The 17,387-nt window shown below is 38.2% G+C and overlaps 1 protein-coding gene across 5 annotated transcripts in view; it reads left to right on the forward strand.

Annotated features, from left to right (window-relative positions):
- The window catches only part of LOC116701032 (astrotactin-1), a 372,813-nt gene that overhangs the window by 215,474 nt on the left and 139,952 nt on the right, over positions 1-17,387 (forward strand). For all 5 annotated transcript variants that reach the window (XM_032534569.1, XM_032534570.1, XM_032534571.1 and 2 more), the window contains 2 exons: positions 1,116-1,220; positions 8,306-8,494. In XM_032534569.1, coding sequence (XP_032390460.1) covers positions 1,116-1,220; positions 8,306-8,494 — 294 coding nt within the window. The remainder of the gene's footprint in view (positions 1-1,115; positions 1,221-8,305; positions 8,495-17,387) is intronic.

A 17,387-nucleotide genomic window follows, 5' to 3' on the forward strand; every position in this document is an offset into this window, starting at 1 on the left:
TAAATGGAATAGGATTAGTCCTACGAATTGTTCATTTGGCAATACGTACCGAATTGAAAGCCTCATACCAAACGGTTTAATACAAATGTTTATCATTCCACCCTATCAATTAGTTATTATTTATCAAAAAATAACAAACATTAACTAAAGGTTGCACAAATAACTTGTCTTTCTTTGAACAGAAATTGTTGTCTGATTGAATCAATTCTATCCCAACCACTTTTAATATTCCCCATTATAAATAAATCACGCCTTTCTCATTGTTGAAGTGGGACGTCTTCAATGTAATAAAAAGTGAATATTGTTAATTACTAAATATTGTTATAGCTTCAAAATTAAGAAGGTACCATGCCATATCGGCTCACAGTTTTTTCGTTGTTTGTTTCGTGATCTCTTTAAAATTGCATTTCTTTTTATTGTTTTTAATTAGACATGATCAGCAATAAGGTGTCAAACTCTAATCCAGACTCCGCTCCATGTTCAATATAAATATATTATTCTACTTGCTTTTTTACATCATCTTAATGTGATAATTTGCATTGTCATGCTGGAACCTTGTGCTACAAATAGTGAATGTTGCAGAAATGGATGAAAATTATTTTTGGGTTTGACAGAATTTCCTAAGAGGGAAAAGGGGTATGGCATATGAAAATACTTGTGTTTATTATAAATGTGCTGCATATTCGAGTGAGAGGTTGGCCTTTGCTTTCATCAAACACTTGAAGACATCATCCTGCATTCTACTATATCACTATTTTGGAATAGATTTTATGTTAATTTCCTGTGAGTTTTTTTCCTGTAAATCCGTGCTCCACTTTGATCTAACACTGGAGACTTTGCTTGCTTCTCTCTCCTGTCATCTAATATAATATTAATATTTATCAAATATTCTTCCTGATTCTTCAAGTAAAGTAAACAAGAATTAGATGTCCTTTGATCTAGCCCTGAAGACTGCAATCTCTTCCACTGTAGGAGTAAATAACACAACACCATAATAGTACTTTTTTTTCTGTATGATTTTGCAGGTGTGGTTGTGAACTCCCCGAACCATGCTTAAGTCTTGCACTAAGGATTGTATCCGTATGTATAGATGTGTTTTTTGTGTGTTTTTGCAGGTATGGTGAACTACAGCGAGGTGTCTGGCTACCCCCTTGTTCAGCACTGGAGTCTTCGTTCTGTGCAATACCACGTCAAACTCAATCAGTGGGTCCTCTCTCAAGGTAAATCACTCTGCGCCTCTGGCAAGAAATTGTGCATAATATAACATATATTTTATTATTTTTTTCTGTTATCACGGATTGTTTATTTATGTTGGAGGAGACCACACTTGCATCTCTGTGGCATGAACTCTCACACACTCTACAGAGACAAAAAGCACTGTCGGCTATCAATAATTTATCACATTGTAATTAATGTGACACATCAAGGTTAGCAGCTCATCATAACAGCTTGGGCACTTTGTTTAATTTTCATTTTTGATCAGCTATGTGATTAACAATCATACCGTCATATTATTAATTGTCGGGTATGTAGTCCTCTCTTGTGCTTTAAGTTACTGTTGTGACGCCTTTGTCTTTCAATGCCAAATTTATTTTAGACAGAGGTGGATGAAGATCTTTTACTTAAAGGTATAATATACAGTACTTCTAAAAGAACAATTTATAGAATAATACAAAAGTAATCCCTCTCAATAATTACTAACGATCCGAAGTGTGTGTGGTGGTGTCTTTATCTGCAAAGATCCTGCCCTCTGCCTGTATTTTCTCAGTAAAGCAGTACCTTAAAATTTTACCTAATTACAGAACTTGAGTTAATGTACTTGGCTACTTTCCACTACTGAGTTTAGATACTGTACATGCACTGTTGGAAAATAAACGTTAACAGATAAATGTTATGGCAGAAAAACGTATTTCTAAATCTGTTCTTACCTGCAAGAGTTTTATGGTAATACATTTCATATAGGTGTACGTGCCAAGACATTCATCTTTTAACGTTTATTTTCCAACAGTGCATGTACAGTATCTAAACTCAGTGGTGGAAAGTAGCCAAGTACATTAACTCAAGCTCTGTAATTAGGTAAAATTTTAAGGTACTGCTTTACTGGAGTATTTCCATTTTATGCAATCATCTTCAACATTTAAGCCATGTACAGTATGTATATATTTACATATAAAGACAATGTCCACAAGGCACATTGTTGTCAATTTTCTAATGTGGTGCTAAAAGGTTCAAGTTGGGTCCATTACATTAAATGAATCCCTTGTTGAAACAGTCCATTATGGACTGATTGTGGTGGTGCTGCTCAGCTGCAGTACTCGGAGAGAACCCTGAAAGGGTATAAATGGGTCAGGGTCAAGTTCTCTTTAATCACAAATTAGCAAAATGTCACTTCAAAAGGGCACAAAATAAAAAGCACAGCCAAACCAGAGGGCCACAGTACTGTAAGACACAGCACCCTCTGACTATTATAATTACAACCTTAAATCCTCTGTTAATTGTGTAATAACTCATAATTTTAATAGCCAGTAGATCATCAAGAGGCACACACCACTTTGACTGCATATAAAGATTGATGTTTTCAATCAAAATGTAAACAAACCAGCATAAACATGAGATTCTCTCAGCAACAACAGGAAAGTGGCTTGGGGGGGGGGGACGGGGACGACATGGCGACTGGTTGTCAAAATAACTTACTTTGCAGAGAAGTCTATGGAAAAAGGGTCCTACTTCTCGCTTGATTAAGTACCTCAGTAAACATTTCCATAATGGGTTTATGCTCTGATTGCTAGTTTCAAGTGTTCAATACAGCATGAAGTTTTTTGTTTTTTTGTAAATTATGGTCCCATTTATTTCAAAATAGACAGTGACTAATAAATGGAATTCATGGAGCACTTTTCACAGACTCAAAGCCGCTTTACAGGGGAGGTAGACAACAAACAATGCAAAACAGAACAAACCAAGACAAAACTAAACAAGAGGTGAAAGAGGTTTTAATGATATGATGGATGTGGGGCTCAAAGGAAAGTGTAGAATTTGAAGATCACGCTAAGGTTGCGGGCTTGGGGAGATTGGGAAACAATGGTGCCGTCACTGGTGAGAGTGGGGTTACTGATTTGTTTGATTTGAGTGTAGATTTGGAGCCTATGAGGAGGAATTCTGTTTAATTGCTGTTGAGTTTGTGAAAGTTGTGTTGCATTCAGGTTTTAATAGCTGACAGACAGGAGTGGATGTGGGAGAGGGGAGGATCTGGGTGGAAGTCCAGGTTGTAGTGGCAGAGTATCTGACCAAGGGGGAGGATGTAAATGATGGATGGGGCCGATTACGGAGCCTTGGGGAGCGCCTCAAATGACGGTGTTTGTGGCAGACGTCTAGTTATGGAGAGAGATGAAGTGGAATCTGTTGGAAAGGTATGAGCGGAGCCAGCTATGTGCAGTACCTTTGATACCGAGGTCTTGGTGAGTATTGGCTCACGGTATCGAAGGCTGCACTCAGGTCGAGGAGGATAACGATGTTAACGTAACCGGTGTCAGCAGAGGTGAGGAGGTCGTCAGAGGGAGCAGGGATCCAGATTAGGTTTTTTTGAAGCGGGTAATGCTCTAGGGCGCAGCTACACTCTGATCTGCCAATTATGCTAGGGGCTAAACTTTGCTAACCATGGCACTGTGCACATTAAAATATTCAGAAACTTGTTTTTGGGTGTTACCAATGTTTTTGTCTTCAACTTTGGAACTCTTACTGTGTGTTTTCACTATCAAAGTTATTTCGGAATGAATGCCGATAGTACACATAACTCACGTAAGTTGGTCTATCCTTTACAGAAAAATTTCTTATAACTATTGTCTATCTAAACTAAAGTTGTAAAGACATTTTTTTCCTCTGTTCCAACCCTCCATCCATACTAAAGCGTTGTTTTTCCTCCCCCAAAAACGGAGCTTTCCCAGAACAGTTTGTAAATCTGTGTGTTTATGAGGCAAAAATAACCCAGTGAGGGCTGGAGCTGTGTGGCAGTAAAGTTAAGAAAACAACCTTTAGTGGCTTCTAACTTGTTATATGTCAGGTGTTTTATATACCTGGGTTTATGATGAATTTGTCAGACCACGTGGCAATTCTAAAATAGTGATTTTTATCATCGCAGCACAGCAGGTTGGTGATTAAATCACTGTATAATACTCACAGTTGCATTTTTTCATATGCGCTTTTTTTTCCTAAACTACAGTGTGTTCCCCGATGAACCAACACTGGTAGTTTATTGCTTTGGAGCCCTTATACACTCTAATACTGAAAGTGCACATGCATTATTTACTGTAAATATGTGTGCGAAAAAGTTTGTGTCACTGTATCATTTTGCCTGTCCATGAGAAGCACAAATGTAAATTAATTATTTATACATATACTGTACATCAGTGATTTTGGCAGCAGGCATACTCATTCTCTAATATTAGCATCATGTAAAAAAAAAAAAAAAGAATTACTGAATACAGGTTGTTTTATAAAAATAGGACCGTTTTTAGAGGTAAAAAGTGGATGTCACACGCAAATGTGAGGACATTTATTGAGGCAGATATAGATGGATAGATAAAAAGGAGGTCTGCATTTAGGAATATGTATGTCATTTGATTTTCCTTGTCTTTTTTTTGTCTCTGATAGCCTGTCATATATCACAAAGCTTTGTATCCATGGCAAGACCAAGGCGTTCTGACAGCGCCTGCCATGGAAACTTAACAGAATAAGATAACTGTAGATAGGTATTTAGTCAAGCAATACTTCTTCTGATGGCTGCTCCTGGCTGCTGACACATTTGAGGATTATACTGAATATTTTCCGACAGGATTCTCAGCACTAAATGTATTATTCTGTGAAAAATATATCTGCCTTTTTTTTTTTTTTTTGCCTCACCAGATAACTTGGGTTGTTCTGCTTGTTGTGTAAAAAAAAAAAAAAAGGTTAAACTATTACATTCATACGTTTTGCCTGGCTGAAAGGAGTGTCATTTAATAATTGGTATTTCTGTAGTGTTTTAAGTGCATGCATTATACATAAATCCATCATAAAGAGTTTGCATTCAGAAAAGTGCAGCCACTGTACTGTAAATAATACAGCTATGACACCTCTAATGCATTTCCAATGGTGCTGCTGTGGTTTGAAAGTGGCTGCCGTGTCTGCTGAGAATACAGTTTCTATTTTCCCTTCACTCAGAAGCCTCCCCTTATTTTTTTTTTATTTTTTTTTTTTAACTCCCATTTCCCACTTTAGCTCATCATATTTCAACAGCCACCGGAGGGGTGCGGCTACTGATTTTTACGTCTGATAGCAAAGCTCCCATCGCTCATCCTCACTGTGCTCTCTGTCTCTCACTTCAGTGGCCTCCTAATTTAATTTTAGAGGAGTAGTAAGAACGAGCAGAGCGTGAGTGCTGTGATATTAATACTGCTTCTTCTCGTGGAAATGATAATGATAAATTGCTATTGCACTTTTGCTTTTTCCAATATTTACTAAGATGGAACCCCAGTGAGCACACGGTCATTTTGTTATAGTGTGGTCAATGTATCATATCAAACATGCAAATAATGCACTTTATTTTGTGGTTCTGCAGCTCAAGTAAGTTGATTTCACTTGGAATTTCAATAACATCAGGAGACATGTTCTGTGCTTGATTTCACTTATGTCACCACAGGCCCGGATTGGCTAATCGGGCGCATTGGGACAATTCCCGGTGGGCCGGCGTTAAGGCTGGGCAATATAGAAAAAATCAAATGTCACGATATTCTTGACCAAATACCTTGATGTTGATATGCTACAATATTGTATGATTGACTATTATATATATCTATTGATGCTTTAACAAAATGTTATTTACGCAATGAGATTTTTGATAAATATTCTCCAGAAATGATTTAATGACTCAGTGAATAAAGGTAAAATATAGATCAACTAAAAAAGTCTAAGTTCAGAAAATGACATCACTTTGCTGTACTGCAGCCTGTAAAACCAGCTTAAGACAGCACTTACCATATGACAATATATCCAAAAATTTAAGACGATATCTTGTCTCATATCACGAAATCGATACATCTGTATATTGCCCAGCGCTAGCCGGCGTTCAGTCGTGGTACTGGGTTGAAAACACAGTTGAAATATATCATCGATGCTGTGCCTAGGCTTTCTGCACTCGCAGCCGACTCTTTTTATTTCTTTATTTTTGCGGCCCACTGTTGTCTATCTTGAAGCCCATTACAGAGTGCAGTCTGGTTATTATGACGTGCCGTGTTTTGACTCCTCCAACGGCACCTTGCCCAAAAAACAAACCGTCTACCGTCACCTTGGACACTTCAGTCAGTGGTGCTTGTTAGGATTCGATGTGACATGTGAGCAAAAAGAAGCTCTAAAAATGGATAACGGAAAGAGAAAGGTGGTGCTGTAAAGGCAAGAAGCTCCAGAAAGTGACACGGCCACTGAAGACTGAGCAACCTTTTCATTAAAACAAGTTGTGAACACCAAATAAAGGCAATGAGACGGGTCAGCTAAGCTAGTTAGGAGCAGTGCAGGAGAATAGTGGCCGTGCAAAACATAATACGTTGCCTGCAAACCACCGTTCACGTTGAAGAATCAAAGTTTTCCTTGTAGCTCTTCAGCAGCAGCCACCAGTAAAGAGCCAAGCAGCAGCCATGAGCTCATAACTCCTGAGTAGGCAGGTAGGATAACTCAGAGTGAACATTATAAGAACTAGAATTAATATTAATGATGAGTATGTGGTAGACCTGCTCTATGCCCTGAGATAATAAATGATGCGAGACCATTCTCACTAATGAAACTGACTTGATCTTGTGCTGAGAAGATGACATTTTGTTTAAATGTGATTTAGTGTCAGAAGCAGAGCCGGTAGTGTAAATATAGCTGCTGTCAGTGTGTAAGGAACATCTGTGGTCAGATATTGTACCACAGACAATGTTCCAATATAATCACTTTCTATACTTACTATGTTAATAGGGACCATTATTAATATTTTTATCATCAATAGTAGGATAGTAAATGTGACTGAAAAGGAATAAGATGAAATGAAAATATTAAATATTATACACATTTTTATTTATTTTATTTTCTTTCAAGGTTTGAATATGTGATAGATTCTGATATTGTTGAACATTATTGTGTTGTAAAGATGTTACCTGTTGTAATACATCATTATGAAGCAACACTTACTGTGTTTGCACTGAATGGGAAATATTTGACAAAAATACACTGAAATACAAGGCTGTAGAGAACAGTGCGCTATTGCAGACTTCTACACTAAGGCTTTAACTACATTATTTTAATATAGTCAGTCGTGAAGTAAAGTGGGCCGGTCTAAGGAATCCACTCCAGGGCTGAAAGTGAGTCCCACTCTCGCCTTGTGTCACCATTGACTTACCCAAGGATCCACCAAGATGCATGTACTGGTTGGAGAAGTCATTTTATCCCAATGTGGGTAAAAACCTGTCATTTCAGCTTAGGTCTCTCTTAGGATCCAAAGGACCTAATGGGTATTTGCTGTCTAAATTAGCTGTTAAAGAACCCCTAACCCTATGTTTTTTTAACTGCTACCTATCCTGGTCTAAAGAAGGGGGACGTCCTAATGTTTAACCTTTTAAGTCGTTTTTACTTAACACAGCAGAGGATGGTGTTGTCATATCAAGTCAAAAATTAGGCTACATGTGGTTGCCCGGGTAGCACAGTTGGTAGAGGGCGAGCCCATATGAAAAGGTGTATTATTCCTTGACATAGAGGCCCAGGGTTCGAATCCAACCTGTGGCGGTTTCCTGCATGTCTTCTCTCTCTCTCCCCTTTTATGTCTGTCCTGATGATTAAAGGCGGAAATCTTCAAAAAATCATTTTGAAAGACTTTTGTAGAAGAAAACCTTTTTCAGTAGTTCAGGGCAGATCTTTTTTTGTTTTAAAATACTTAAATCCCTTATTTTGCAAAGAATAACTCAGATAACCATTGCTACATACAAACATAACCTATTCTACTCAAGTACATGCATGAGTTTTACATGCAAGAGCATAGAAGCAGGAAGTGTCCCGTACAGACTCTAAAGAGTGATTTTTGTTGTCGTTTTCTGACGCTGGGAGCCAATGACCAAGTGAGTTGAGAGTGAGAACAGTATGCCTGAAAAGATGCATTTTCAGAGTGTACCAACAGATGGCTAGTGGCCGAGCAAACAATATACATTCCTATACTTTCCCTCTACTTCTCTTTTTATTTTATTTTTCCGTTTCTGCTTTCACTAAAATAGTGTTTGTATTTTTCTCCCCTTCATCTACCCAGCCTTTAGCTCGGCCATTCATTCTCTGGACGGGGCCACGCAGCGGAGCGACTTTGTCTCCATCCTCAGGGAGTTTGGGAACCATTATGTGCAGGAGGCAGTGTACGGCTTCCAGGAGTCCTGTACCATCTGGTACCCCAACAAACAGGTCCAGAGACAACTGTGGCTGGAGTACCAGGACATCAGCAAAGGTAGGGCACACACTCACAAGTGGCCAGTGTTCAGGAATGATATTTGTGAATGAAAAATGAACAGTAATTCTGCCCGTAATTGGCCTGAGCATCTAAGGTGAGGTGACCATGTGTGTATGTTGCCGTGTGGGCTGTAGGGGGGTACTTTCTTTTCTCCAGTTATTTATATATTCATTGATTTTTGCAGATTCATAATCTTTCACTGCCACAAACTGCATTCAGGCTGGTAATACTGAGGCTATGTCTGTGCAAGGGTGAACTGGATTATTATGTTACACATTTAGAATTGGCAAGACTCTTCATAAACACTCTTCTCACAGTCTTCGTCATACTTCAGCTGCTGAGTAAATGCTTGCCAGGAGAAATATTTAAACCTCTCATGGGACCTCTTTTAATAAAACTCTTCTCTTGTTCTCTTGCTTTTTGGTTGTACCCTGTTTTAGAGAAATGTAATGGACTCCCAGGGTGGCAGTCTTGCAAAAATGCTCTTGAGGCACTTGATTCAACCGTTATTTATTTACTCTCTGCACTCTATCTATGAAGTGCCCCTCATAGATTGTTTTGGTAGATCTTTTTCTAGGGCTTTAGGTTGTTGTGTGGGCACCATACACCATGCAAACAAACGCAAACAAGCACTTATCATTTCCATGCCTGGGTATTTAACCACAATGATTTTTAGCATTGACTGAAAAGTATCTCTAAATTACTGCAAGCTGATGATGTTTTTTTTAATGGAGAACCCCATGCCCACACCAAAGACACAAAACGCATGCATGTGCAACATTGTGAGCTAAAAATAAACACCATAGTTGTCAATAACTTGTTGATTTATTTTATTGAACCAACTAAAAACCAATAAAACTGTAACTAACTCATTAGGTATAATGCAAAGGCCTATCTTTATAAAAGTATTCTATCGATCAAATGTATTGCCTTCATTTCGAATGTCACCAATTTGTTTTTATGTGGGGAACCTGTACTGTAAAAAATATTGAAATGAACAATTTTTTTAGCACCTTGGCTCATTCTCCAAACACTTTTTTACTTTTAGTCAAATGCCATCTTCTTCTGTTTAGATAACATCTCACATTTGTGAACTTTTGTTTTTTTTGTTAAACAAAAGAAAAAGTTTTGCTGAAATGTACATTTCTCAAAGCAAGTTGTTAGAAATACTGTATACAGTTATCCATACCATGATTCATTAATTGCCACTATTATTAATTCCAAACAACACCCAGCCCTACTCACAGCGGTTTAAAAAAGGTTGAAACTTGTACATACCGAGACATTAGACTTCATCATACATGCTTTTCTCTTGTGAATACAGCTGCACTAACAGCTCTTCATTTCTGTATACTCACCGAATGAAAGTGAAGCTGGCAATCCTACTTTAAATAGCCACACAGATGATACTTGTTCAATAACCTGTTTCCAGAAAAAAGTTCATGTTAACATGCATGTGTAGCAGCTGTTATGTTGACAGCTACATGCTTTCTCTAGTTGTTTCATTTTGAAAGATAAGATGTTGGCATGTTGCATCCGTTGTCCATGCTATGTATGGCGCATACATTACCAACAATGCAATGGTACAACCATCTGTTTGAGTCTCACACTGAAGGGGTGTGTTATAGATCATAGCACGGCTATGTATGCATCATAATCAGCATTTCAAGCAATTACAGTAAAATAAACAATTCTACAAAAGCACTTGAAGCCCTTCTACTTAAGGGAACAATCAAGTCTTTGCCAATTGTTTTATTACAGAGAATGCCAGCATGTCAGTAAAAAAAAAAAAAAAAGATTATACCTGTGCTTGTTTTCTCAGCAAGTCGCGGCACAGATAAGTAATAGCCCATCTCTCCCGCCGTTTCACCTCGTTGGCTCCAAACTGTCCGCAGTCATTTCCATTGTTTGCCTCAGCCACTTTTCTTCCCTTTCTTTACTTTGTCCAAGGACACCCCTGCTGCGCTGCACTGTTCACTCCCAGTTACCTCTGCGCTGACAGATGGCATTAGATGACTGAGTTTTCCCACCCTCATGAAAAGTGCATTACTCTTCATTTTCAGCAGGCTCTGACATGCCGGTTGCAGACGCTGCTAAATGATTTAACACAATCTGAAAAAAAAACTGTCATACTCTTCCAGCTTCTTTGTATACTGAAGTATTCATATTTGTTTTTTTTTTACAATTTATGGTAGATCAAGGCAATTATAATTTTTTTGTTTTTTTTTGGATTGGTGTCAGTGAACCTGCACTTTAAAACAACTCTGCAGTCCCTCAAGATTATATATTTAGTTTACATAAATGTACTTATCCAAGTGTATATAGTATATTTTGGTGGTTGTTGGACATACGTCTTATTTGTACACTTGTAACATGGAGGGGCAGTGTGAAATGTATGAATTTGGAACAATAATCCTGGAACAATAAATCAAGCATTACACAATTTTCACCCCAAATTGACAAAGATCAAAGTACATTGAAAATACATCTTACTGTATACTATACTATTTGTAAAATGCAACACACTACTGCTGCTCATAGCAAGAATACATTATTAGAACATGAATATAATAACATTTATTTATAATTGTTTAAACTGCACCCTTACGTTTTACTTTGAAGATTGCCACTGGCCAGGTTTGGGCGTCACAGTAACAGGAGGCCATTCAGTATTTATCTCAGCCTACATTCCTGTTATCAGTCCCCATGTAGAGGCAACAATAAAAACATTGGATTTGGTCCTTTTGGGAGTGAAGATCTGATTGTCTGAACTGGTGCCAAATCTATCCAGAATCCACTTCCCTGACAAACAGAGAGCACAGTGATTACGTTGGACTGTGAAGATCTGAAATGATTAAATCTAAGTGGGTATGTGTTTCAACCCGGCTCAGGACCATTCGTTTCTAAGAAAGGAAATGGATTCCATTGGCAAAAACTTGAAATCAGAGTCATTTTTCTTAATCTCTGCCTGGCTTCTTGGAAACGTCCTGGCCTTTTGGAGGGAGTAATGAGCTCACAGGAGAGTTTGATGATCCATGTGCTCGCCCTTTGCTCTAAATACAAGATGGGCGCAGCTCCCTCCAGCCCAGCTGATCATTTTTTGCATTTTAGCTGCCGGGGGCACAGCTGCTACCTGCAGTTTCAAAGCGTATGTATCCATATGGTTAGTAAGTATTCTTACGTAAAGAAAAAAGATGTCCTTAACAGGATACTTTGGACTGTATCACAAGAGAAAAATAGTCTCTTATTGTAGAAAAACAGAAGTTTGTTGCATTCCCCTCATTTGTGTCACAGTAGCACCCCAAAGTTCTTCATCTGATTGAATTGGAGATAGCTGTTTTTTTTATTATTTATATATAAAATATGATTTAATACTAATAAGAACCATGCTTTCAGAAAATCAAATACTGTGTGTGCGGCTTAAAGGAAAAAAAGGGGGAAAGCGTCTGATAAATTAGACTGTTACCTTAAAGACGTGGATTTTAACTTTAATACCAAATCAATGAAAAAGTCCCAGGAACGGTAATATATTTTGACAATTGTGCATTAACTGTGAGTTATAACTCAGCAGACGGGCGCTCAGTAGGTGAAAGAAGCACATAGTGTGCCACGGTCTGTAAAGTTAATTGAAGACTTGTATCTTGTTGTATTGAAGAGTTGTTTTCTAATGACCCAGAAACTTAAAAGCAACAGACGGATGGACACACACACACACACACAACCACACACACACACACGCCTGACTATCACGGCTGTATCTGTCATGTTTGTAGAGACGGGGCCACAGCTCATTAACCGTGGTCACTCTGTGTGCGTGTGCATTTGTGAGTTTGGCCGTGATGCCTTGTCTGGGTGATTAATAGCACTTGCTTCCCTGCACTAGGTTATGATATGAGTTTCCTATTGTCAGACAAATAACCTCAATTACCATGGCAGAGATCAGACACGCACAGCAAAAAAAAAAAGGCCACCCTGTTCATGTTTCAACAGTTTATTACATTGGCGAAATGCATTTGATGTAAAATATAAAGACTTTTGAAGACTATTAGAAGCAGCTGTAGTTACCATGTGGAAATTCAGTTATGGTTGTATACTCCACATCAGCTAGGATTGGTTGTTGGTTACTAGTTAAATGTCTGTATGTAATTAAAGTTTTGTCTATTGTTTTTTTTTAAATATTGTGCTATCAGTTAAATGCGTTATTAGCGGCGTTAACACAAACCCATTTTAAGTATGTCCATTTTTTTATTGCAAGATTAACATTTTTTTATGGCCTAACAAACTTTGTAGTTTTATTACATGCTGTTGCAACAACTAGTAACGTTAGAAAAACTACAACACCTCACCGGATCTATTAAAGCGGAAACAAAACAACAGGCACGCCGCACAATCTTGTGTGGGCTTGCAAGTTGGCCTAAGAGTAGTAACGCTACGTTTTGAGTGGATGGTGAGCGTGAGATGAAATGGCTAAACTTCCAAATTCTGCACATTGATATCTGTGTTATAATTCTGATTGAACATTAGGCTCTAAATCACATTCAGTCTCCTTTTAATCTGCTGTGTGGACAACATATGTCCATCAGTTTACTTGAAACTGGAAGGGTCAAGGACAAAAGAGCCCGAGGAGATCGTTTTGTTTAAAAAAGGAAAAAAAAGAAAAAAGAAAGTCTGTTGCATACTGGAGTGGATGCCAATGAGATTCTGGATGGAAAGTTTACTTTTTAAAAGTTTCCTAATGGTTCCATTAACAAGACCAATGTGATCTGTGTGTTGTCGTCTGGAAGACCACTCGAGCTCACAGCTGATGCTAATTCTCCGCCCCCTTGTCAAAGTATTTTTTCACCCTTTTCTTGAAGGACAGTGGTATATTGTGAGATAATTTGCTCCAAGTGAGACTGTTACGTGTGAAGTTGATCACTAAAGTAGGCTATATGCCAATGTTGTTTTCAATAAAAAAAACATTTGCACAAAGTGAGCTGATCCACTTTTCCATGTTAAGAGCATTAAAATGAAAACAAATAATGGGACAAATCAAGGGACATTTAGTAAGTTATTAATTGTGAGTTAACTATGACAATGTGATTAATCACGATTAAATATTTTAATTGTTTGACAGTACTTGTTTTTTTAATTGCATAATAACTTTATTTGACAAAATATGCTTCAATAACCTCCTTCAAACGTAGTTATCATACACAAAGCGTCACTGTCGCACCAATTTTTTTCTGAAGACCAGTTTTTTCTTGAAACCAGCTTCAAAATAATTAGATGCTTCGGAGTTCTGTTTAAACATTCCAACTGCAATTAAAATTTGAATATGCCTCACAAATACCTAAAGGTGGCATTATTGAGCTTGTTAAATGTCAGATCAAATTGAAAGTATAGAATAGAGAAGGGGATTTGAGACAACATCAAAGAGACAGCAACCGGTGTCAATCCAACTTTAATTCCCTCCTATTGTATCCTGTATCTTTCTTACTCGATCTACTTCTCTGGGTTTGTTTTTTTCTCTGACTCGGGCTCCCCAGCTATTCTGCTTACTTTCTCTCGCAATTAAATCACCATGACCTCCTTCCCCAACCTCCCCCAGTCAGGTGTCAACTCTTTACCAACCTCCAGCGCAGTGTTGCATGCTGGTATATGTGTAAGTGTGATCACCCTGCCAGTAGCCAGTTAAAAATAGAGGCCTTATTTATTCTATTAGGGCCTGTCATTTTAACAAAGAAGCAGCAGAGAAAGCATTGCTCTTGGGCATGAGAGTGGCGTAGAGGAGGGGGAGGAGAGTGCTGACCTCCATGGCCTTTCTACACCTGCACGCAACCACACACAGGCACACAACACACACACACACACATCTCAGACTAGCACCACCTGCCCTGCTTGGTTACCAGCTGGGAATATTGCAACACCCTCTGAACTCTCTATGTTCATGGTTGATTCTCACATGCTTGAATCTTTTGTGTGACTTTTGTTTTACGTACAGGACTAGATAAGATACAAGGTCTCCATAAACCATCTCTCCCTGCACATTCTTTCACGCCTTGTCCGTTGAGACAAACGGGATTGGGAACCTCAGGCTGAAGGTCTGCAGGGGGGAAGAATCGGGATGGCACCAGACTGTATCCTGTGTTTAGATTGTCTGTCAGAAATGCTAAGTCATGTTAACAAAGGGGTGCTCTTAGACTGATGATATGATGGCTTATATACATATAGATGTACTGCATATAAGCCAGTTTTTTCTTCTACCTCGTTGAAGACTTTTCCACGTTGTGCATCTGTGCAGTGTGAAATTGTTATTCCTATACCTGCAGGTATAAATAAAATGCAAAGACCAAACTTGGTTTCAGTTCTTAACTCCCATTTTTGTTTCACTCTCAAAAACCCTCTGATGCAAATGAAGCTTCCACAACAATATATTTTATTTATTTATTAGTATATATGTATGTATATGTGTGTGTATGTGTATATGTGTGTGTATGTGTATATATGTGTGTATGTATGTATATATATATATATATATATATATATATATATATATATATATATATATATATATATATATATATATATATATATATGTGTGTGTGTGTGTGTGTGTGTGTGTGTGTGTGTATATCTTATGCAATACGGTTTGCAATGACTATTTTACATGTTCGCCACTCGTTCTTGGTCTCCAAAGCTTGGTTCACTTCTCTGCTAAGGCTATTACTGTTCTAATGGATAAGTCTGATATTTTAGGGTGTTTTCCGACAGCCTTTATTTCGGTTAAATCAAACTAGAGCTTGTACCAACGGTACCAAGACCTGCTTGAAGAGGTGGTCTCGGTACGCTGTATATCGAACTCTGGAGCGGTTTGTTTGATGTGAGAACGTGATTCGTACTCCAACCGCACTATACAAACTCCGCCAGTCTGAGCTAATGTCTCCTGTAGTCAGGTGTGTTTAGCAGTCTGCGATGCAGCAGAGCAGCAAACTGGAGCAGCTTGCAGTGTTTCTATCTCAGAAATAGTCTGCGGTCAAGCTAGCCGTCCGTCACTCGTATCTCCGTAGTCAAACAAGCAGCCGGCAGAGCAGAGCGGAGTCTCAGGGACCAGAGCAGATGTAGTAACGTCTCTTGCAAAACAATGTCTGATCATTTTAATGAAATGAGCTGGTTTGATCACTAACACAGAACACAGGACCTTCTTCCTGTATTTACGTTTTCTCCTGCCTCCAGACATATCCGACCAATAATAGAGCTGGACGTTCTTGCCTGATTTGTTATGATGCAATTTGGTACGCTTGGATTTTTCCAGGTGTGAAACCAAACCGACCAAGGGAAAATCGTTCCAAGTTTATTACTCACCAACTGATACGGACCAAAGCAAACAAACTACAGGTGTGAAAACGCACTTAGAGTAGATCCCCTATTGTCATTGGTGGGCTTTTCATAGAATAATTGTCAATATTTTTCCCTTTACATGGTTGCCTTTAACCATGGTAACCGAAATGAAAACTGTAAAGCTGTGGGCATATTGGAAAAAAGTAGATATTACTTGTTTCAAATATTCAGTAATAAGAAACATAGCAGCATCTCTAACAGGGAGGAATACTAAACAACATTCCTCCTATATATATCTTCAGCAGGGAGGTCTGTGAAAAAATGAGTCATTGTTTAGGCTTCTGAGATTAAAGAGAGCAGTGTCTTTTTCTATTACCTTTTTTATCACTGTGTATTATGACAATCTGCCATAAAACAACCATAGCGGATGTACACTAGGGACTTTTATTTCCGTTATCACATTAATTATCAGTTAGTACAATAACACAAGGGTTAGAAAACTTGTCTCAACAACCACAAACATATGTCTATAATGACTTCAATAACCAAGAATAACAAGATATCTCCTCTAGCTAAGCAATATTTCCACTGATTTTCGTAGAATCCTTATCGGATCCTAACTGATGAAATTCTAAATGACAAGACATGGATGTCAACTCTCTGTGGCCAAATATTGTAACAGCGTTGTTTTACAGTCTGCAGTTTTTAAACTGCCGGCTTTACAGAACACTAAGTCAGAGACAACAAAGTTAATTTATCAATGTATTTATTGAATTCTGGGCTGTACTTTACAGTACTGTGCAAATGTTTTAGGCATATATGAAAAAATGCTGGAAACTAAGAGTGCTTTCAAAAATGGAAGTGTTAATAGTATTTTCATCTATCAACCAAAATGCAGAGAATGAACAGAAGAGACAGAAAGAGACTGAAGATTTGGTGTGACCACCCTTTGCCTTCAAGACAGCATCAGTTCTTCTAGTTACACTTGCACACAGTTTTTAAAGGAACTCTGCTGAGGTTGTTCTAAACATCTTGGAGAACTAACCACATATTGTCTATGGGTGTAGGCTTCCTCAAATCCTTCTGTCTCTTCATGTAATCCCAGACACACTCGATGATGATGAAGTCAGGGCTCTGAGTGGGACATGCCATCACTTCCAGGACTTATTGTTCTTGTTTACGCTGAAGATAGTTCTAAATGACCTTGCTGTAAATTTGGGGTTGTTGTCCTGCTGCAGAATAAAATTGGGGCCAATCAAACGCCTCCCTGATGCATGATGATAGTGTTTATTTATTTATTTTTAGCTGGGAGTGAGCATTTTCTTAACTCACAGACATTCAAATTGCTGCAGAAGGATTTTGAAGATTGTTTCATGAATTTCTTTCTTCCACTGATGAGGTTTTCTCCCTACTTCTGTCAGCTCTCTGTAACAAGTAGGTGGTCTGGCTTCATGAGATTAGAAATGAAAAGTAGAAGAAATACTTAAGCGATGAGATATCCTACCAACTGGGTAGCATAGCCAATTTGACTAGATATTCAAAGAAAAAAAGGCGTAGAGTTAATATGGGG

Source organism: Etheostoma spectabile, chromosome 13 (genome assembly GCF_008692095.1).
Source record: "Etheostoma spectabile isolate EspeVRDwgs_2016 chromosome 13, UIUC_Espe_1.0, whole genome shotgun sequence".
In the NCBI taxonomy this organism is placed as follows: domain Eukaryota; kingdom Metazoa; phylum Chordata; class Actinopteri; order Perciformes; family Percidae; genus Etheostoma; species Etheostoma spectabile.